We start from the raw sequence: 20,030 nt of genomic DNA, 5'->3' as shown, positions 1-20,030 counted from the left end.
GCATGCCGCAATGATTATAATCGCAAGACATCATTATCACCTTAGGTGGGCTGTATCCTATCTATCCATCATTTCATATACATGCTCAGTGCATATATCATTCAACACGTATACCACATTATTACGGAACACCAAAAAATATAATCAAAAACACCAAAAAATGGAGTTGCGGGGAATCGAACCCCGGACCTCTCCCATGCTAAGGGAATATTATACCACTAAACCACAACCCCTTTATAGTGTACTTTGTCAAACCAAAGGCTATATAGTCCACCAATCTGTACGCATCGCGGTAGATCACTGATATCTATGAATATTCTTCCAAACCTTAGCCCAACCCCAGACACGTGGATGGTCTCGGTTGCAATCAGTAACACCCATCAACTACCTAGTCGCTTATGTGATAAACCGGGTGATGTCTTATGGTACAGTCTCCTGCCACGGTTTCCTATTGTTTCCGGGAAGTGGCCAGTTGGGTATTCAAGCAATTAACCGTTAGAAATCAAGAACTACCTTATTAACTTCCTTTATACATTCACACCACCTAGTTCTGGCTGGCAGTGTTATGTGTGTGATAGGGTCTGGTGCCTCTCTTTGAGGACCTCTACCTAGTAGGTCTGCCTAGATGAATCTATACATGATACGCGTCCCAAGCTCCTGGGCTTGAGGTCCGGGCTTTCCATTAAATGGCCGTGCGGTTGGCTTGTTTGCTGTAACTGGGTCGTCTACTCCTGACGCGCACTTGGGCGGGTTCTGGGGATGTTGGTTTGGGTGACATCAAATTGGTGTTTGGTCGGCGATAACGTATTGGCAAGTTCATCGTAGGTATATATTTATATACTACGTGTGTCAACAGTGGACGATACGAGTTACCATATCATACTGCCCGTCCCCTTTAAATGGGAGAAAAGTATTCCATGGTACCGAGAAAAACCCCCGAGCAAGAAGAAATCCCTAGACCACACTACCCCATTTCCAGATATCATGACAAGGTGCCACCTAGCAGAGGAATAGACACAAGTACCAGGTGTTGCTGTTCACACGCTGGGAAGCTGGTAGACCCACTTGGTAATCGCAGACAAGGGACTGCCATCGTGTTTTTCTCGAGCCTGCAATAAAGCAATGGTCGCCCGTGGCAAGAGTTCTACACATCGATGAGAGCTTTAAGAATCTGTCCAACTCCAATCCTTCGTGACACCTGCATATTTTGAATGTCCTCCGGAGGGCCAAAGCACCGACTAAAACAGAACCCGCAGCACAACCCCACAGTACCTGCTTTAGCCCGAACATCTCACTCAACACATCGTTGAGTACACATAAAATCAAACAAGAGGATTCAGTTCTTAGATATATTCCACAAACAACCAATTATGGGGCTGTGGTTTAGTGGTATAATATTCCCTTAGCATGGGAGAGGTCCGGGGTTCGATTCCCCGCAGCTCCATTTTTTGCTTTAATTTCTTCTTTTCTTTTCTTTTCCCCCCCACTCTTAGAGTGCACTGGAATCCGTACCCAAACTGCAAAGTACAATGACTTAGTCCAACAGCTGCAGGAAACCACCATTGTAATATGTTATTCCATCCTAACCACGCGGGGTCAAGTTCGGTGAGTAGGTATAATTCGAAGGATATAAGAGGAAGTCAACGGGATTCCCAAGACCAAAACCTCCAAAATAAAATTGATGTTGTTTGCCTTCGCACACTTTTAATGAACAAACCCGTATCATGCCAGATGTAAGCTAAACATGACAACGGTCTCTACGGTAGGCCCACGGAGAGATGAAACGGACTTGTCCTCTGCCGAGACCAGATGGATGACTCCTTTCTATTAAATCGAGCTCGACAACGCATGCGCGATTCCCAGCAAACTACTGGGCGTTGATGTAAGTAGCCCACTGGAAGCCATATTTGGCGCCAGACTGATAGACAAAGCCCTTCTAATTCCCTGGATCGTTACCCGTGCTTAACCTATCCGTCAAGGAGAGAGCCCCTGCCTGTCACTCAGAAGAGGAAACAGTCACAGCGGAAATATTAACTGGCATGGAGTATGCGAGAAAGATATCCGTATCATCCCTTGATATGCGGGCCATCCCCAACTGTCCACTGACAGATTAGACCTGACGGACAACTGCCCCCTTAAGGCAATAAACCTATCCTCAGGCACTCTTCTCCTACGCGATATTCCGGCAGCCCCAGGAGAGGCTCATTTTGCAACCAGAAAGCAACCACCTTTCCCATATCCTGCGCCAGATGCTCGCTACGACAAATGGAACTTTCTGCATCCAATACCGTCGCTTCAGACAATGCCAGAGATGACCAAGAACACCCACGACGTCCAGCGCGTAGTTTGTGATTCCATGTAGGCGGCATCCCGGCTTCCTTGTAACTGATATTCCTGTGGACCCCGTTGCTGTACTCGACCATGCAAATAACGGCTCACCTGCTAAGCCAATGAGAGTCTGACCCCGTCCACAGGCACTGGGTTACCTGCCAAAGGACGTCTGTGGATGCATATTATGCATGTCCCGAGCCAAGAGCCAATATATTGTGCACAGTGATTCACTGGCTAGGAGGCTCTTCCTGCTTTGAAACGGGTATCCGTACCAGAGTAGCAGGCATAGGTGAGCCATTCGGTAGTCTTTTGGTAGTTGAATCTGGCGTGTGTTCCATCAATGGGTTCAAGTTCGCGGCTTTCGCTTTTTATTTGATCAGCATCGTTTGAGAGCAAATCTACAACAGAGAGCAAACTTACTCGAGGCCATGCTGATGGCCCGCAGTACATTATCCCAGTTTGCAAGGACACACGCGACAGCTACAGCCAACACGAGAGTCAATCAGGACATACTCCACCATGATATTCGAATTGACAAACCTTCTGTGCCATCCTTGAGGGTCCCAAGCTTGTCCTGTAAAGCCTGCATCTGCGAAGCCAGCGCTGCACTCATATCACGGAGCTGCCTCAGATTGTCTAGTTCAGCCCTTTTTGCTGCAATGCGGGATGCTAGGACCGAAGACTGTTGCTGTGAGATTGTTGTAGATTGTTGGTTTGGCTGACGAAACGAGGATGTGGCCGAGGATCCGGGAGGGAGCATGGAAGCAGTACGAGACATGTATGCCATGATGTAGAAGATTTGATGCTACTGGCCGCGGTTTGTAGATGTCTGACCCTTTTTGAAGTCAATAGAGGCGGGGTATATTGACGGATAGTGAATAGTGAAAGACGCAGGCTGCACAGACCGCACGCTAGTTGGTATGACTGCAGTTGTGGCTTGTAGATATAGTGAAGAGCTGTATTACACGAGAATGTCGGTTTTTAAAGGGAGCTGCGGCTAGATGATAAACTGAAAGGTAAGATGTGAATGATTCATTGCGGCTAGCTTCTATCATTATTATGATGCACCATTTGAGCGGTCGCAGACCGACAGCAATCACACTAGTCCCGATAAGGGCATTTGTCAACAACCAACCCGCGTTTGTCAACTATCACGGGGCCACATCCACCCACTCTTGTTTACTCACCGGTTGATTCGGATAAGGAGGCAAGATACTATCTACAATACAGGATAAGTGTGGATGCTGGCTGCCTTTGCTACTTCTGATATACATGGTCTCTGGGCGATTGACTGCCTAAAGGAATTGACCGCAGTCTTGCCTCCTTATGCCGGGTATGGCTCGCTTAAATGAATCGTCAGCTCCAACAGAGCACATAGAGGCCTGTAAGCACCGCAACCCCTCCCCGCTGGGAATTTACTGAAGCTGACTCTAGCGCCACATCAGTAAAACGACGGTTTGTGCGACAGAATCGTGAGATCGCCCGAGTAAACTCGATACAGTCCCTCCGCATTCGCAGCCTGGAATCTGAAGTCTCTCATCTCCTCTCAGAAAATGTCTCGCTTCGGGAGCAAGTAATAAGCCTTAGCCAGGAGGTAGAGAGATTTGAGGCTGTCCGGCTACTCCAGCATGGTGTTTACGACATCAAGACGAGACTAGACAGCAAGTTGGCGGAGCTGAACAACCTGGTGGCTGACCTTGGCGCACTTCCGCGCACGTTCTACAGCAAATGTGCAGAGAATCCTCGAGATTCAAGCCAGCATCGGGCACTGCCGGATTGGAAACCGAAGGCTGCTGATGATGAGCTCAATCATGGGAAAGACGAAGATGGAAGGCTTCCTGTCATCCTGGAAGACAAATATTACCCCAGAAGAACATTAGAGTAAGGAAACGAAACCCCGAGCCTTGGATCTTCAATGCTTACTATGAACAGGCCGCAAGAGCTGCAAGATATCCGATATAATACTGCCGATAATCTGCGATCTCCTACTCCGGAAGAACCTGTAGTCACGCAGCCAGACACAGCGGACGACAGCTCCTCTACGAATGATACTTCCGATATCATGAATGCGCAGCAGGCACCAAGACACGACGAGTACATATCGAACGAGGACGAGGCAGTTTTGCCACCAACTCTTGAAACCAGGAAAAGAAAAAGGCCCAACTTAGCATCAAAGCAAATGGAAAGTCCTAGCATGGATCACGGGGCAACCTCGAAACGAAACATCCCTGGGGCTATCTTTGGCCCAGGGGCCAAGCGCAAAATTTCGGTGCATCACGAAGACACAATAGAATCGTTATCGAGAAAATCCGACGTTCCACGGACAAGCATGCAGTCACCTTCACCGGTGGGCAACAACGAGCAGTCGCTGTCTTCAGAGGCTGATGATAGCCCATCGAGAGGGAAGGCATCGCTTTTGACAGAAGAGGCAATGAGTCACAGGTTGGCAAAACGGAAAGCATTGAAGCATAGTATGTGCTGTGCCATGCCACCGCAATACTGAGATTTGATCAGCTAATGATGATGTAGGAAGCACGAACATGAATGTGACCAGCCCAACGAAAGCACATACTACAATGGTGCAAGAGAAGCACCAGAAGGGCACATTATCCTCCGTTCATGAAAAGGATGGGCAAGTTGGGTTGTCCCAAACACCCCCCGAAAAGAGCACGGATCCCGAGCAGTCGAGGCAAGAGTTGACGCCTGGACAGTGTCGAATCTATCAGTCCACAGATGAAGAGAGATTTAACGAAAATCCCATGGGTAAATCCGAGCCCAACACGCAGTCGTCGACGCTACTAGAAACTGAGAGCGGACCAAGGAATATGCCTGAGGTGTCCGGCCCAACAAGGCCTTCCAGGCGTCAGAGAGCCATTGTGAGCTATGCGGAGCCAAATTTACGAGACAAGATGAGGCGACCTACGAAGGAATTGATAGCAGCAGTTGGCGATCACCCAAGACGAAGCTCTAGCTCTCTCAATGCACGGCTGGATTCGAACGAGGATGAGGACCTGCGCAAGAATGGGCGATCGAATGGTCGAAGACCGCGAAACTCGGATTCTTCAGGCAAAGAACCTAGATTATCGACGACAGAGGCAGCAGCAGATTCATCCACCCAGCAAATGAACTCGGTATCTCAGAGGAAACGGAAGACTTCTCCGGCAAGCAAGTGCGATATGGCACCTGAAGGCATTTGCGAGTCTACAGGGGCATATCCCCATCACTGGGTGGCTGGGAGTAGTAAAGTCGATGAAGTAATGGCGGAAGATGGCAATTGTCAGACGCAGCCGTCGCAGATGGTTGGTAATGATATTACGAGGAACGTCCCCCCTATTGGGTGCAAGGCCAGACCTGCTACAGCTCGGAATTCTAGACGGCATTCCTCGCAGCCCGAGTCATCCAGAAAAGGTGAACTTCAACCAGCAAACAACGGCCATATAGGCATAGACAGCCAAGATGACTCTCCATCAGAGGCCCGTGCAGGTAATTCATACTCGACCAGATCTCTTGAAGGATTCGTCAAACCGAGCCTTCCTACACAGCAACCAGAAGCGAGTACTGGAGCAGACTTGTCTACTTCGAGGCTGGCCGAATCAGGGCGGACTAAGCGCGGGCAACGTGCCGCGGCTGCTATGGCTAGAAGAAAAAGCATGATGCTGTGAAATATACTTCATAGTTGTTGATAAACGGAGTCTACAATCGGCTCACCCTTTATAATCACAGCATTACCACTTCTTTCATTGTCCCCTCATCCATTCATTCCCTTTATTCGCTTTCTAGTACTGTACAGATTCCAGCAAGCCTTCTGAACTAAGTCTGATGTCCTGCACCATCTTCAACCACCCAGTAATATTTACGTTTATTGTATAGATAACCTCTTGAAAAATCATGCTAGAAGAAGTACTATGAGACATCCGTGCTATCCAAGGACGCTCAGGGGACAGGTAAGAAAAGGCTAACCTTGATAGTCAGTGTGGGTTTCCATTTGTACGATACTGAGAATGCAGATTTGATGGGGCGTATCAATTGATGTCGTTATCGCATTGCATGTGATTAAGATAAATCCTCTTATGGCATATAACAAACACTATTGTGGGAGACCTTAACTGCTGGATACTGAGGATGAATCACAGCATTGGTCTGCGAAAGATCTCGAATATTTTAACGGCCCTTTGTAGTCTTTGGCATTTTCTCATAGGCATTTGGGCTTGGTTTTCGTTTCGTTTTCCTCGTTCGGTGACTTGATCGGCAGGTTCTTCCTTCTCTGTTCGATGGAGGCCTCTGACCAGAAGAAGCATAGTCTTCTCCCTGCCCTGTAGGCGGGCGGTGTCCCGTCCTTCTATGGCAGGCCGCTTCGCCGTCGCTATCTGTGTCCGAATTAGAAGTACTGGAGTCCGAGGATTCGGACTCGGAGCTACTATCGCCAATAGGTCGGCTTTTGTGATAGATGCAGCACACTGCCATATGTGAGCACAGACTCGGAAAATCCACTGGCTAGGGAAGGATTACCTTTGGAACTCTTTTTTCCCATTCCTTCGTTATCTATGACATCTTCACTCCAGCGTATACGTCGGGAGGTGCCCTCATTCATTTCGGGCCGGTTAGCAGCAGGCTCATCTGCTGCTCTTAACCTCAGTGTTGCTGGACCTGGAATAGCTGACGAAGTGTTGGTATGCTCCTCTGTCAATTCCAGTTGAGAACTACTTGCTGGCTCAGACGGTATTTGGCGAGTCCGAGACATGGTCATAAACTTCAATATTGGCGCAACTCCGGAGACGGAGAGGCGTCCTGATGCTGTTATGGGACAAAGTTTATTATCGTCGGGGCTAAAATGTCTCTTGGACCATTAGAGCGTTCAGATAAATGGGGTTTGCTTCTGACGGAGATGCATCACAGCAAGAAGCCGGCCGCACACCGCCTTTTCGCTTCTGGTACGCGCTCAACTACTACTGATAGACGTTGGGGTTTACTTGCACAACAAGTATTCATGTGTAGAATAATGAATGCTTGTTCTTTGTTCTGGATTATACTAGACTACCCTTAAGTAGAATGACCTCTTTGTAGTTGAATGGCCACCTCCGAGAGAATATATCTATGTTCCATTACTTCATGCTCCCTTTTGGAATTTCTACGACCTTGTCACCGCAGCGCCTGGCTACCTCTTTCTTTTCTTTTTTTTTTATTCCGTTGGGTGGAAAGCTTCAAATATGTTGTCACTGCAAATTGATTGTTGAGGGAAGGCACGAAGGAAAGAGCGGAGGAATATCGCGCTGCGCTCTGGAAGCACCAAGACTGACTTTACATGAGGACCATATGATGAAAGAAACCCAATACGCACTGATAATTTCTTGTTCGTTAAATGGCAATTAGTTCAAACTTAGAGTCCATAACATGACCAGCCATCAAACCAGTCACTTGCCGATAAAGACCTGGGATCATTGCCATGCGCTGTGGTATCGGCAGTTGATAGCGCAACTTCGGAACGCAGTTCCTTGTCCAGTCATAGCTCATCCTCTTGATCCATTTCGGATGGCTTCAAAAGACCACCTACCCTCATTGCTCGGTCTCGTTCAGCGGCTTTAGCATCCCGCAAGGCTTGCTCCCTTTCTTCCGCATACAAGTCTGCGTTATCACCGGAGAACTCCTTCAGTGATATCAAGAAATCACGCAGGTGCGTCTTGAACTTGTTAAAGTCGTCATTGAATGCAAACAAGCCAACAACAAATTGTTTGATTTGGATTCTGGGAAAATATTAGCCAATCATTCGGTTTCCTTCGGCCCATATGCTCCTCATGATCGGGTAGAACATACTCCTGGAGATTCTTGAAAGCATTTTGTAGGAGATTCGCGACATATTCCTGCAAGAAATCCTTGTTGGATGTCCCTAAGGGTGCCTGCTCAGGAGAATAAATCGGGTTTTGCACTTTGCCAGACTCAATGAAGTAGAACATGCGCGACAATAGCATGGCCTGTGATTTGAACCCTGTTATAATAGACATTAGCACACTTCTGTCTACAGGAACAAGGACTACATACCGGCTTTATGATCACTGTCTGTCAGGACAAAGAACACATCCTGCAAGATAGGAATGTAAAACTGTTGGAAGAAAATATTTGAGGTCTGAGCATCAGTGTCGGCCATGTTGTTCATGAGCTCAAGGCACATTGTGAGACCTGTATTCTCGACTTCACGATTGTCGTGTTTGCTGGCCCACATGCAAGAGTCGATGACAAACTTGAATTGCGTAGCATCGAGCTTGAGCAATGCCGGGAAACAGTACAAGTTGATAGCTTGAATCAACTTGAAGAACTGAACACGGTGCTCTGGATAGTCATGGAAGTCTTTGTTGATCATTCCTAGTGTGCATTCAAAGACGCTCTCCATTATCAAGGGGACTTTGTCTTCCATCAGATTCTGGATAGCACATGTCAGCTTCATATCAATCCTGCAAGGCTTCAATGTCATCTAGTAGGGCTGGCTTACGTGTAACTTGTGAATAATCGTTGTCATGACGTTCAAGACCTCCGCCTCGCGCGCGTCAGGGACATTGCGATTGTAGTCGACGAGAACGGCCTCCAGGAGCGGAGGGACCATGTTTGCATTTACCATTTCCAGGTCGTCGGCTTTCTGCACATAGGTGTCGATGAGCTTCAGTATTTCCTTCTTGATCGTCCTTAGACCCCGGACTTTCGGGGTCTTCGTTGCAATGTTGCCTATATAATGGTCAGAAAGCCCTAACAAGTGACATGCTCGCTGCATAAGGGGTGAAGTGAAACGGGAATGACGAGAGGTAAGAGTGTGGCGGGGACAGAAGAAGACATCCTTACCATCATGCGCTACAGCGTCACTGATAAGCTGGCTGGAGGCACGGAACATATTGAGCATGTCATGATAAATCCGTCCAAGCTGGGAATAGAAGTAAGTGCCCACAGAGGAACATGCTGCGACATTCGTCTTCATAATATTTCCGATGATTTTTATCGTCTCGCCATCTTGAAGTATAGCGGGGTTCTGGTTTGCCTGCACTATGATGGCATCCCAGGCTGAGTTAGGCAGGGACATCAAATTTTCGATCAGTCGGTCCTGGAGGCCCTTTTGGCCTTGTGCCGAGATCATGTAGCCACAGGCTTCGTAAAAAGTGTGGACCTGCTGAGGAGAAAGATCACAAGTAATTTTCCTCATATTGCGAACAATTTCCTCAATGAATGGTTCGTTCTCCCCCGGTTGAAGCGCAACAAAATGCCGCCTGCATTTATTCGCAATCTTGATGAATGTATCGCAAGCCATGTCCTGAACACCTGGTTTGAGTTAGTAATGACTTTCCATCTGCAGGGTAGCAACACACCTTCATGAGTCTCATGCATGAACTCGAAAAGCTTGTTCACCACGGTCTTCAAGAATTTCCAGTGCGCTTTCAGGAATCTCGGATACTGTCCGACAATATACATGATATTACTCGCCACGACGGCTTTGTTGTCCTTTCCACGCTTCATTTCGGTAAGACCAAGAAGATCTTTGATGACGTTGACCAGGAATCGCTTCTCGGTCTCTTCATTCATGGCTCCGGAAATTGAACCAATGGCCCAGCAGAGAGTATTACAATTGGCCCAGGACCATTCGGACCCGTCAACCTGCTTGGCCAATTTTTCAATCATGATATTCTCTGTGTCGACGACATCCAGATGAGTCAGATAGACCAGGCATTCGCGTATCGTCTTGTAAAGTTGAATGGTGTCACTTTCCTTGACAAATTCGCGAACAATCTCGCCTTCGTCATTTTCAACAATCAAGACTTCCTCAGGACGCACCATCTTCTCAATCATGACTGTGCGAAGGCTTGATAAAACCTCCTCGTACTTGTGTTTCCGGAGAGGATAGTTGGCCAATGTGCTGGGATGCGGTGCACCTCCGTTCGACAGGCCGCTAACACCCATACTCACCAGAGGATTGATATCTGTGATTGGAAGCTGCTGCATCTCTTCGTACAGTTCTTGCACTAGTCTCGTCCAATATTCCAGGCAGATCTTGAAGACTTCCCTGTCGTCGATTTGACTGATACGAATGAGGTAGAAATGCGCGTGGGTGAGGTAGTCACGGTTGGGCAATTTTTCGATCAGCTTGATGAGTTAGCATGAACCTGATTGTTATGCCATGAGAACTCACATTCAGATGAGCGCTAAAAAAGCTAGAAAGAAACAGTGCCAAATTGAGAACGAACTCTTGATCCCTCGAGTTGCTCTTAGCATAGGTCTGTTTCAAATCCATGGACAAGGGGATGATTCTTGAAACTGCAGTCAGCGTCTCTGTGAACATATGGACCAGCCTCTCATCGTAATTGTACGGGTTGCCGATCTGTAACCCGCCGATTTCAGTGAGGCACTTGAGTGTGACATTTCTGAACTCAGGAACATCCAGAAACCGCGTCAGCAGGGTGTTTATGATGGGAGTTTCGAAGATATATCCTAAAGGAATCCAGTTCAAGAAACGAAGCAGAGTCTCTAGCGTAGCTTTGACAAGACTTGGCTGGTTCGCCGTGTTCAAGACCTCGGAACATAGCTGGAAAATGGACGAGAACTCCTGCGTCATTGAGGTCTTCAAGTTTCTCGCTTTGACCGAAGTCATTTGATCCTGGGAAAAGTCAAACACTTCTTCGGATAGTAGACGAAGAATCGCCATGTTATTCTCGCAGATGGACAGGCTGGTATGGCAAGACGAGATGATTTCGTTGATAAAAGTTGGCCAGTTATGTGGCCATTCTTGTTTCAGGATGGAAACGAGAACCAGGTTGAGCTTATTAAGGAAGGCTCGCTCACTCCTTAGCTTGTCCTCCGATTTCGAGTTCTCGATGATGAAGTTGACAATAAAATTCCGAATACCTGAGGATGTTAGAATAGTTTGACAATCGAGGTTAGTTAAAGAAATCACCTAGGCATTGCTCCCTGGGCAAGACCTTCCATCGCGTCATAATCACATCGTCAAGGACCTGGAGAGCAAGATCTGATTCTATCAGCGCACGGCCGTCTGCAGCATAGAGTGAGGCATCGTCTCGCACATTTTGTCTGTGGGTATGTTGATTCTTGGAGAATATTTCCCACAATTAACCAAGCATCCGGATTTTGCTTGAACTGGTCGCCGGAAACAAGTCAGAGCTAGATGAATGATATGTGCTATGCAATTCGGTCACTCACCTCCGTCAGGGTCTGCTGAGCTTGCTTTTGCTGTGAGTCGCATACCAGGTCAGTTCACATCTCAATCATGAGGACACACATTGGAAGTCATAAGCGCCCAGCTCCTTGCGACATACCAGATCACCCTTGCCCTCATAGAAGGCCCGGACTGTGTTGTCCAACTCTTGTATGGAAACAGACATTCCGCTCCACAAGTTGACAGTACTGTACGCTGCGCTCCTCGGCCTTCAATAGACGATTCAAGCAAGCGAGGTCTAGATGAAGACTCAGTAGGGTCTAGAGAAGGCCGTAGATACGAGACGGCGTAGCAAGAAAGAATAGGTTGGCAGAATATATGGCGGGGTAAGAGGCTTCCTTGGAGGGGTTCGTCGGAGGTAGGGTGAGCTTGGAGCAAACTCCTGCCTGAAGATGCAGCAGCCTTGGAGAAGCAGCTGGTAAAGTGGGGTACGGTGGCTGTAATTTATGATGAGAGTTCTGGCTTTGGGATATGGATATTTCTGGAAAAAAACAATGCGTACTACGGAGTACTGGCGGTGAGAACAGCGCGTCTCTCGGATTGTTGGCGCTATTCTATCGGGCCGGTGCGATGTATCTCCATTTAGCCTTAGTCATCAATTAGAGCTCTGACCTATAGCTAGTTAGTAGTAACTTATAAGTAGATACAGTAAATAGTTAACTACCGGATTTGTAGTACTAGCTGTAGAATTAGATACCTAGACTATGGGGTACCTATTCCTTTCATTACTTAAGTTTACACAATGTAGTATACTTGTGGAGTGGTAATACCGATGTGGAGATTTTTGCATAGTATGTCGATTATGAAAGGTCTTCAGGCTTACTGTAGAATCGATCTAGGTATGTTGAGCTTGCTTATAGTAACCAGATCATTCTTTTCTGAGTTTACAGTTATGATGAGCCCGAATATGACATCCTGGGGGGGGGTAGCTGCGCATATCATAGGCGTCCCAAAGATGGGCCTATAATATATCATATTGCTTCAAAGTCTATTTAAACATAGGGCTAGTTGGACTAGCAATAATGGATATGGGGAATTTTTTTTCTAGGATATGGCTTTCGTCTCCATATTGAGATGTGAGTGGATAAAAAAAGACACATGGTTTGTGCTAGGATACCAGTGACACCTAATCAACCCTTCAGTCACTTTATAGTAGATTACATAACTTAATACAGCCAGAAGCTGAGAATATCTGTTCATGTTACTTTTGGCAAATTTAGAACAGATGAAGTTTTTCGACATTGCTAATGATTGGTACTTGAGGTCATTAGGACACTGGTTTGCAAAGACGTACAAAGGACAGCTGGGATACAATTTACTTCAATGTGAATGAAATGATGTGCGTGGCTGATCATGTCACAATATAGGGCATATCACCCTTCATAAAAGAGGGGGATGTGGGCTCCTACTAATACGAAGTATAACTAATTCCCAGCATTCAAAGAGGGTAATACCCGTTGTTTACTGGTAAATCAAAATGTGAGTGAGATTTGCCAATTTCAGCTTTCCGGGACGATAGCACAGACATTTTGGGGGGGGGGGGGAGGAAGAAGGGGGTTCCGCGGTAGGTAAGAGGGAAGAAAGACAGGTGCTGTGCCGTACTAACCGCAACCGCGTCCCTCCTGCGCCAATGGCGAATAATTGGCGGGAAAAGGCAGCGCTGGTAAGCGACCGAGCTATTGTGCAAGCGTGTTCCACACCCACCATTTCAGGCTGTCAACGCGCAGGTCGCTTCGACCCACCAGGAACCTTTTCCGCGGCCGCCGTGCCGCGCTTCCCTCGCGGGTAGAGCAGACGGCAGTGCAAAAGCCACCGAACCAAGGCGAGTCGATTCCCCCCTCCCAAAGGTGGCGTGTCGCCTGAGCGCGCCATCGCTCAAACTCATGCGTCTTTTAACTTCACGTCCAACCAACCAGAAGCTGCTTGCCGGGGTTGTGGTAGCCAACCATTTGCTTCGCGCCGCTCATGGCCGATCGCGCGCCAACTTCAATCCTGTCGAGTGCTCAGCGGCCAGCTGGCAGCCGCATCCTTCTGCCAGGATGTACGACACCCAATGAACAACTCCAACTCTACAGTGCATCCATCCCACTAAGGTACTGCTAGTACTTCGACTCCCCTGGTCGTTTACCTCTTTAACATTACTATTTTTCTTCCCGCCCCCCCTCCTTACGGCTGCTCGTCTTTCCTTTTTCTTTCCTGGGGTTTGCAACTAGGTACTATTGGTTCCTTAGTGAAATGCCTCGTTTCTTGATTCCCACCTGCAGGCGGCAAAAAATTTCGTTCTAGGAGTCCGTTTCGACATACTACTCGCTGACCTATAATTGTTATCGTTTGCCTATCCATCTTCTCTCCACTGCTAGTACGACCACGGCCACTACACTTTCCCCTCCTTCTTTCCTTTGACGCCTTTCCCCTCTTTTCTATTTAGTAACCGCCCTATCTTGAATCCATCCCTGCGAATTGATGTGAGACGGCCAGACATTCCCCCATTTCAATCTACCATCTTAATCTAGCATTTCTACTCGCTTCACGTAACCTTCTGCGCATCATAGTTGCTATTCTTCCCTCTATCCTTATTTTTCTTACTTCCAAAGCGAGGAACGCGCTTTCTATTTTCCTCTCTTCTTCCCACCTTTCTCTTCGCGACCTTCCCTGCAATGTCCAAAACATTTTCGCTCCTACTTCTGCGCTAAAACACTTATTTCCTTGCCTCTACTGCCGGGCATTCCCCCAGCCCAACAACAACTCGAGATTGGCCTCTTTAGTGGCACAGTCCTAGGGGTAGTCATACAAGTCACCTAGTTATTTACTAGGAAGTGACCGGATATTCAAATACTACGATAGCCTTCTCTATCTCTCTTTCCAGCATAGTCGACTTGCACGACATATGTTTCCGCTTCAAATCTCCTGCACCGCTTCCTGAGCTTGCATCCCTTTGGGACTGAATTCGATGTGCTTGTTTGGAGACCACAAATGATTCAATTCAGCGCGCATAATTCACAAGATTATATTGGGCAATTTGCAAATACAGACAGGCGCGTCTAGCGATTCCATCGTCCATTAGCCAGTAAGTGGCGGTAATCATCATCATCGGGTACAAGGAGCTTTGTCCTCAAAGCAAATGTCGGATAGTTCAACTTTCATCCGCGCTGATCTATAACCATCCATACACTGAGCTGTTCATTTACCATGGCAACAGTGGCTTCTACATCGGTAATGAATGATCAAGACACCGAAAAAGCGCCCAGGGCGGACCATAGCCCTTCTCGATTTACTGCAGTGAACGGAAAAGAGCCCTCGGTTACTGCGGGATCTGTGCCCACACCGGCTGTAACCGATTGCGCCGTTGAATCCTCCGATGTCATCGTACGAAATGGTTTAGATGCGCAATCTCGCCTCGACGAACAAATACAGGGGAATGGGAACGCTGAGAGCGGCAACAGTGCTAATGAACCAGAAGAGCCTCATTCTCAGCGGTCACCTTCCCTGAGTGGCTCGTCGGGCCCCAGCAAAAGCAAACGGAAAAGGTCGGAATCTGGGGAACAAGAAGAAAGCCATGGTATGCTTCGCAGGGCTCCGAAAAGCCCGGTTCTACGTTCGGATGATACGAGCCAACCCCCCACTCAGACATCTACGTCGAACGACACCGGCATGTCCCATGGTGAAAGCGAAACCAAGCATCCATCCCCTTCTACTCAGCCTCGATTAGAGGAACATGGGGGTGATACTCGGACGCCACCCGCAAATACAACATGGCATGATTATGATTCCCAGCTGGTACATCAAGCCCAGCGTGCACAACAGTTTGACGCATCCGATGCTCAATTGGCTGAGGCACTTCAGCGCGAGGCCAATGGCCATGATACGTCTCAAAAGAATTGGGGGGTTACAAGCGGTCGTCCAACGGAAGGGCCAGCACAGAGTGAGCAGCCATCCTCACTATCTGTACTTCCTCAGGAGCGGCCCCAGGCAGCCGTACAAGTTGCACCCAAGAGAAAACGCGTGTTTAGTAACCGAACCAAAACAGGCTGCATGACTTGTCGGAGGAGGAAAAAGAAGTGCGATGAACAACATCCTGCCTGTAAGTTTGGTGATATGGTTTCCGTAGCTGTGTTGTGGTATGGTTACGATCTAACTTCATCGGTGTTGTAGGCAACAACTGTATCAGGGGGGGCTTTTTGTGTGAGGGCTATTCTTCCCGAAGCACCTGGCAAAAGCCGTCGAATTCGAAAACTCCAGTTCCTCTGCAATCCAAGGAAGGCTATTTGGATGTCAATTCTCAGTATGTCCACGATATAAGTCAGCATGACCGGCAACAAACCTTGCCGGAACAACTTGATCCAGGGAAAATCAGGCCTATTGTTGTAGACGAAAGCGACCGGGCAACTGCCTCGTTCAATACTAGTCCCACAGGAACTAATTCCGGTCGCGGTCCATGGACGAAACGCAGCTGGGGAAGCACAGGCCACCCTTCCTATATCTCCGATCATGTGGCAAAGCCTGATTACCGCGAGGTCCCCTCGATTCATGAGTTATCCCGGGAAGGCCCTGCTAAGTCTGATTTCCCAATCGTTCCTCCTATCAGAGAGCTTTCTCATGGAGGTCATTCCAAACCCGGGGCAGTCCCGCTCTTCCAAGGAGGGATAGATCAACGATCAGCACATTCAGGGAACGTGGACACTAATAGCCCCCAGGCTCAGGCGCGGATGGCACTAAGCATCGAACATCAGTTATCTACTCGTACATTATCGACCGAGGACACCGAAAAAGATAAGATGATACGTGGTGACCTCTACCGACCTTATGATGTTCACCTCGTGGAAGAAAGGGATCGCTGCAAGGCCGCCTTATGGCGGTTCAATAACGCCTGTAACCCTATTTCGGGGTTAAGCACTAAGGAGCAAAGTCGGTTGCTGAAGGAAGTGCTTGTTCCTCCAGGCTCAGCTATCAACTCACCTCCTGGTCTGACTTCATCTCGTTCGACAGGGTCGTTAGGGCAAGGTGCTATAGTTGAAGCACCTTTCTACTGTCACTATGGGTACAACGTGCATATCGGTGAAGATGTCATGGTCTCAGAAAATTGCTTGTTTGTTGATGACTGTCCTGTAACCATTGGTGCCCATACCTGGATAGGTCCCCGGGTTACCATACTTACATCAATGGCCCATGCTAATATGCAAGAACGCAAAGGCTCACAAAGTCGATATCAGGGGCGCCCTGTTACAATCGAGGAAGATTGCTACGTTGGGGCTGGCTGTACGATCTATCCTGGTGTTCGACTACGACGCGGGGCGTATGTCGCTCCTGGAGAGGTAGTAAAGTCAGACATCGTAGCCTATGGTTTTCAGGGACTAAAGCCAAGCTATATGTGATTTTTGTGCAGATCTGTTGGTACGTACCAGCTGGTTTTTGGCTTTCAGGATACCAAATATTTTATACTTGTCTTTATCATCAACCTTCAGCTTCGCTTGTAATTATACCGATTTATTCTCTGCATCCTCTCTGAGAGATCTGGCTGGCTCAGAGCACAAGGTGTGAAGCTTTGACATAACCTTAGTTTTTCCATCGACCCCTATTTGTATTCTTTGATAGCATGAGTGGTCCGCAGGCGTAGATTGGCGAAATGATATATAATCCTGTCCTCAACATCAAAGCAGCTAGACACACAAACATCTTTACAGAAGCATTGTTTTCGATGACAGACTTCAAGTAGGATTTGGGCGGACATAAATCATCAATTGTTCAAAATGTGGCGTATCGGAAATTTATGAAAGGCCAGCAAGAGATGGGGAAATATAATAAGATTAACAGGGACAAGCGGGAAAGGAAAAGAGGCAATGCGTTTTTCCTCCGTTTAGTTTCAAAGGGAAATGAAGCAACAAATTGATGCTTTTCGATCGATCGACAGGCCCAATCAGATAGATGGACTTTGACATGCAAAAGACAAAAACATAATTGGGGGGGGGGGGAGATAAACAGCAAAGTGGGCACACTCGTTACAGTCATGATTTAGCTCGGTCTTATCACAATAGCTTAAGAAAGCCAATCCAGAAAGTCGGGCACAAAATAGCTCACAATGATACCAGCTCCTGCCCGTAGTATACCCTCTGTGCTCTCGAAAGCCATTGACTTCAGATCGAAAACGCCAGCCTTGGCCCCTGCATGTATCATGGCATACTCTCCGCTAACTTGGTATGCGGCAACTGGCATGTCTTTGGCAAGCTCCTTGGCATCCCGTATGATATCCAGATAGCTACTAGCGGGCTTCACCATTATTATGTCTGCACCCTCCCCAATATCGCGCTGTATCGCTCGCCGAGCAAGTCCCCGGCCACCTGGAGGCAATTGGTAACACCTGCGGTCTCCGAAGGATGGGCAAGAGCCTGCGGCATCTCGGAAGGGACCATATAGACATCCACTGAATTTTGCACTGTAGGACATCAGGAGGACACGATGAGCAATACCAGCTTCAATAAGCTTGAGCTTTATGGCGCGGACTCTGCCGTCGTTCATATCTGACGGAGCCACGCAGTGAGCACCAGCGGCAGCATAGGCGAGGGCTACATCTGAAATCCGATCAACGGATTGTGCGTTATCGAGCGTCCCATCCTCACGTAGTATTCCGCAATGACCATGTGAGGTGTATTCACAAAGACAGACATCCGTCACGATATAAAGTTGAGGAAAGCGCGAACGAAGAAGGCGGATGGCCTGAACTACTGGACCGGTCGGATCATCTGCAGCGGTTCCCAGCGCATCCTTTGCAGATGGATGCAAAGGGACACCGAACAGAATCACGGAACGCAGTCCTTTCTGTACCAATGGTCTTAGAAAGGGAACTAATCGATTCAACCCTCGGCGATACTGATTTGGAAGGGATGGAATAGGCGTCTCTTCATCAGGGTTATCAGTAATAAATAGGGGATAGATGAGCATCTCCTGCACACAGTCAGACCATGATACTACAGGACTGTATCGCAATACGAACCTTGGTCAACTGCTTCTCGGCTTGCCATGATCTACTCAATGGGTGACTATAACCAGAATGAAGCTGGCTAGATATGTCACCAGATATGCTAACGCTGGTCGCAGCCGTGCTGGTATATGATCGTGCGGTGGCTTGCGACCGTGCATGGGATATTTGAGAACTTCGGTCATCCTGAGCGTCTCTGAATGCAAGGTCAGAAACAAGGTTTGAAAACGACATGATGAGATGAGTCTATATTGAGTAGAATGGTCGAACTCGGTTTCTGCTTTAACGGTTGAGCAAATGTTTGTTGCTTCAATTAATATTGGGCTCTGAAGAACGTTGCCAGCGTATAGGGTTAAAGTGTTGAATATTGACTTTGATTGTTATGGCCATGTACGTGGCAGGAACGCAGTTGAATGTGCAGAATTGAATAAACTTAAGTGGTCCGAACGATCTTCCGTTGGGAGGCGCAGCTTACCAGGAGCGTCTGATTACTAAAATGACATGGAACTGTGGCATGTCAGTGTTGTCTGGATGCACAGTAAGAGACCTCGGTCATCCCGTACCATATCAATTAGAAATACATACTCAACAGCTTAACATATTGAAAATTTTAGATTTAAGGATTTAGAAAAATACTATGGGCAATGTCGTAGAAAATAGTATTCGAAAACTGTTATTTACATAGACATAAAATAAATATATATTGAGTCTAACATCTCGGGCATCTGTCCCTCCCTGAATCTCACTTCAACATATTTTATAATACTTCTTTATCTTTATATCTGCTTTTTTTGGAATTTAACTTCAACATATTCTTTGATTTTTATCAATTTATATCTACTTCTCTCCGGATCTCACTTCAGTATATTGTCTAGATATCCTTTCATCTATATATCTGCTTATTTCTGAATGACTGAATCTTATCTTGATATACAGATAGGTGCTCAAAAGTCTCGGGACAACCCCCCAAATCACACCAAAACTCATCTATTTTAAATCTATTTATCTCAACAAATTTATTATAAGGGTGAATGTGTTGAGATAGTGTGAAAAGTATATCTTATTCACGAGGATTGAACGCAGGGTCTATTTTCTTAAAGTATTATTATTAACTATCCTATCCTCTATCCATAAATAGTTAAAGTATTCGCGGGCAGCCTGTAAATCATATAATAATATTAATTTAATTTTATAATAAAACTACTATTAATATAAATATTTCTTATAATAATTTAATTACAAGAATTATAAAAATTTAAATCTTTATAATTATCTTTTTTTTATAAGGTCTTAGTTCCCAAGGCTGTAAGTATTAATAATAATTATAATATTTATTTATTTAAAGTATTCTTATAAAATTAATAATCTATATTATTATTTATAAGAGTTAGATATTATTAAAACCCTTATTTATAAATCTTTATAAAAGAAATCAAATAAAAAAAATTATTTATTTTTTTTATTTTACAGTACTCTTACAAGGACTTTCTTATATTATTATTTATAGAATCTTATTATAAG

At 46.7% G+C, this 20,030-nt stretch overlaps 7 protein-coding genes and 2 non-coding genes across 9 annotated transcripts; 4 read left to right on the top strand and 5 right to left on the bottom strand.

The window, feature by feature from the left end:
* Positions 1–161: 161 nt before the first annotated feature.
* On the bottom strand, positions 162–233 carry BO85DRAFT_t51. Its single transcript has one exon. It is a non-coding gene; the product is annotated as a tRNA-Ala (tRNA).
* A 1,139-nt stretch (positions 234–1,372) lies between these two features.
* On the top strand, positions 1,373–1,444 carry BO85DRAFT_t64. Its single transcript has one exon. It is a non-coding gene; the product is annotated as a tRNA-Ala (tRNA).
* Positions 1,445–2,558: 1,114 nt separating this feature from the next.
* BO85DRAFT_435122 (DASH complex subunit DAD2) lies at positions 2,559–3,118 on the bottom strand (the record flags this gene model as incomplete). The annotated part of the gene is made up of 3 exons (XM_025658503.1): positions 2,559–2,695; positions 2,752–2,811; positions 2,872–3,118. The coding sequence occupies 3 exons, from the start codon at positions 3,116–3,118 to the stop codon at positions 2,559–2,561; spliced, it is 444 nt and encodes a 147-aa protein (XP_025518699.1).
* Positions 3,119–3,467: 349 nt separating this feature from the next.
* On the top strand, positions 3,468–6,147 carry BO85DRAFT_517030 (shugoshin family protein). Its single transcript, XM_025664881.1, has 4 exons — positions 3,468–3,715; positions 3,777–4,212; positions 4,264–4,802; positions 4,861–6,147. The coding sequence occupies exons 1-4, from the start codon at positions 3,658–3,660 to the stop codon at positions 5,991–5,993; spliced, it is 2,166 nt and encodes a 721-aa protein (XP_025518698.1). The 5' UTR covers positions 3,468–3,657; the 3' UTR covers positions 5,994–6,147.
* BO85DRAFT_390248 (PPP1R11/YPI1 family protein) lies at positions 6,085–7,205 on the bottom strand. The gene is made up of 2 exons (XM_025656765.1): positions 6,841–7,205; positions 6,085–6,788 (listed from the first exon to the last, which is right to left on the bottom strand). The coding sequence occupies exons 1-2, from the start codon at positions 7,076–7,078 to the stop codon at positions 6,493–6,495; spliced, it is 534 nt and encodes a 177-aa protein (XP_025518697.1). The 5' UTR covers positions 7,079–7,205; the 3' UTR covers positions 6,085–6,492.
* A 626-nt stretch (positions 7,206–7,831) lies between these two features.
* Positions 7,832–11,702, bottom strand: BO85DRAFT_364700 (exportin CRM1; the record flags this gene model as incomplete). Its single annotated transcript, XM_025655709.1, has 11 exons — positions 7,832–8,072; positions 8,143–8,314; positions 8,368–8,746; positions 8,816–9,045; positions 9,160–9,630; positions 9,678–10,449; positions 10,496–11,208; positions 11,258–11,329; positions 11,385–11,457; positions 11,521–11,550; positions 11,637–11,702. The coding sequence occupies 11 exons, from the start codon at positions 11,700–11,702 to the stop codon at positions 7,832–7,834; spliced, it is 3,219 nt and encodes a 1,072-aa protein (XP_025518696.1).
* A 1,464-nt stretch (positions 11,703–13,166) lies between these two features.
* On the top strand, positions 13,167–13,628 carry BO85DRAFT_456472 (uncharacterized protein; the record flags this gene model as incomplete). Its single annotated transcript, XM_025661447.1, has 3 exons — positions 13,167–13,219; positions 13,249–13,321; positions 13,359–13,628. The coding sequence occupies 3 exons, from the start codon at positions 13,167–13,169 to the stop codon at positions 13,626–13,628; spliced, it is 396 nt and encodes a 131-aa protein (XP_025518695.1).
* A 1,097-nt stretch (positions 13,629–14,725) lies between these two features.
* Positions 14,726–16,908, top strand: BO85DRAFT_364122 (acetyltransferase; the record flags this gene model as incomplete). Its single annotated transcript, XM_025655687.1, has 2 exons — positions 14,726–15,617; positions 15,689–16,908. 2 exons carry the CDS (start codon positions 14,726–14,728, stop codon positions 16,906–16,908), a joined length of 2,112 nt encoding a protein of 703 aa, XP_025518694.1.
* A 508-nt stretch (positions 16,909–17,416) lies between these two features.
* BO85DRAFT_176849 (porphobilinogen synthase HEM2) lies at positions 17,417–19,141 on the bottom strand. The gene is made up of 3 exons (XM_025654329.1): positions 19,095–19,141; positions 18,525–19,016; positions 17,417–18,475 (listed from the first exon to the last, which is right to left on the bottom strand). The coding sequence occupies exons 2-3, from the start codon at positions 18,741–18,743 to the stop codon at positions 17,570–17,572; spliced, it is 1,125 nt and encodes a 374-aa protein (XP_025518693.1). The 5' UTR covers positions 18,744–19,016; positions 19,095–19,141; the 3' UTR covers positions 17,417–17,569.
* Positions 19,142–20,030: the final 889 nt, after the last annotated feature.

Source organism: Aspergillus piperis, assembly GCF_003184755.1.
Source record: "Aspergillus piperis CBS 112811 unplaced genomic scaffold BO85scaffold_3, whole genome shotgun sequence".
NCBI lineage: Eukaryota > Fungi > Ascomycota > Eurotiomycetes > Eurotiales > Aspergillaceae > Aspergillus > Aspergillus piperis.
Note: the sequence above shows the minus strand (reverse complement) of the source record. Positions and strands in the feature narration are given on the sequence as shown.

Coding starts and splice junctions, on each gene's coding strand:
- BO85DRAFT_176849 (XM_025654329.1), bottom strand. CDS start 18,743: ATGTCGTTTTCAAACCTTGTTTCTGACCTTGCATTCAGAGACGCTCAG. Junction 18,476..18,524: donor CCGAGAAGCAGTTGACCAAG/GTTCGTATTGCG, acceptor GACTGTGTGCAG/GAGATGCTCATCTATCCCCT.
- BO85DRAFT_517030 (XM_025664881.1), top strand. CDS start 3,658: ATGCCGGGTATGGCTCGCTTAAATGAATCGTCAGCTCCAACAGAGCAC. Junction 3,716..3,776: donor AACAGAGCACATAGAGGCCT/GTAAGCACCGCA, acceptor GCGCCACATCAG/TAAAACGACGGTTTGTGCGA. Junction 4,213..4,263: donor TACCCCAGAAGAACATTAGA/GTAAGGAAACGA, acceptor TACTATGAACAG/GCCGCAAGAGCTGCAAGATA.
- BO85DRAFT_390248 (XM_025656765.1), bottom strand. CDS start 7,078: ATGACCATGTCTCGGACTCGCCAAATACCGTCTGAGCCAGCAAGTAGT. Junction 6,789..6,840: donor GGGAAAAAAGAGTTCCAAAG/GTAATCCTTCCC, acceptor CACATATGGCAG/TGTGCTGCATCTATCACAAA.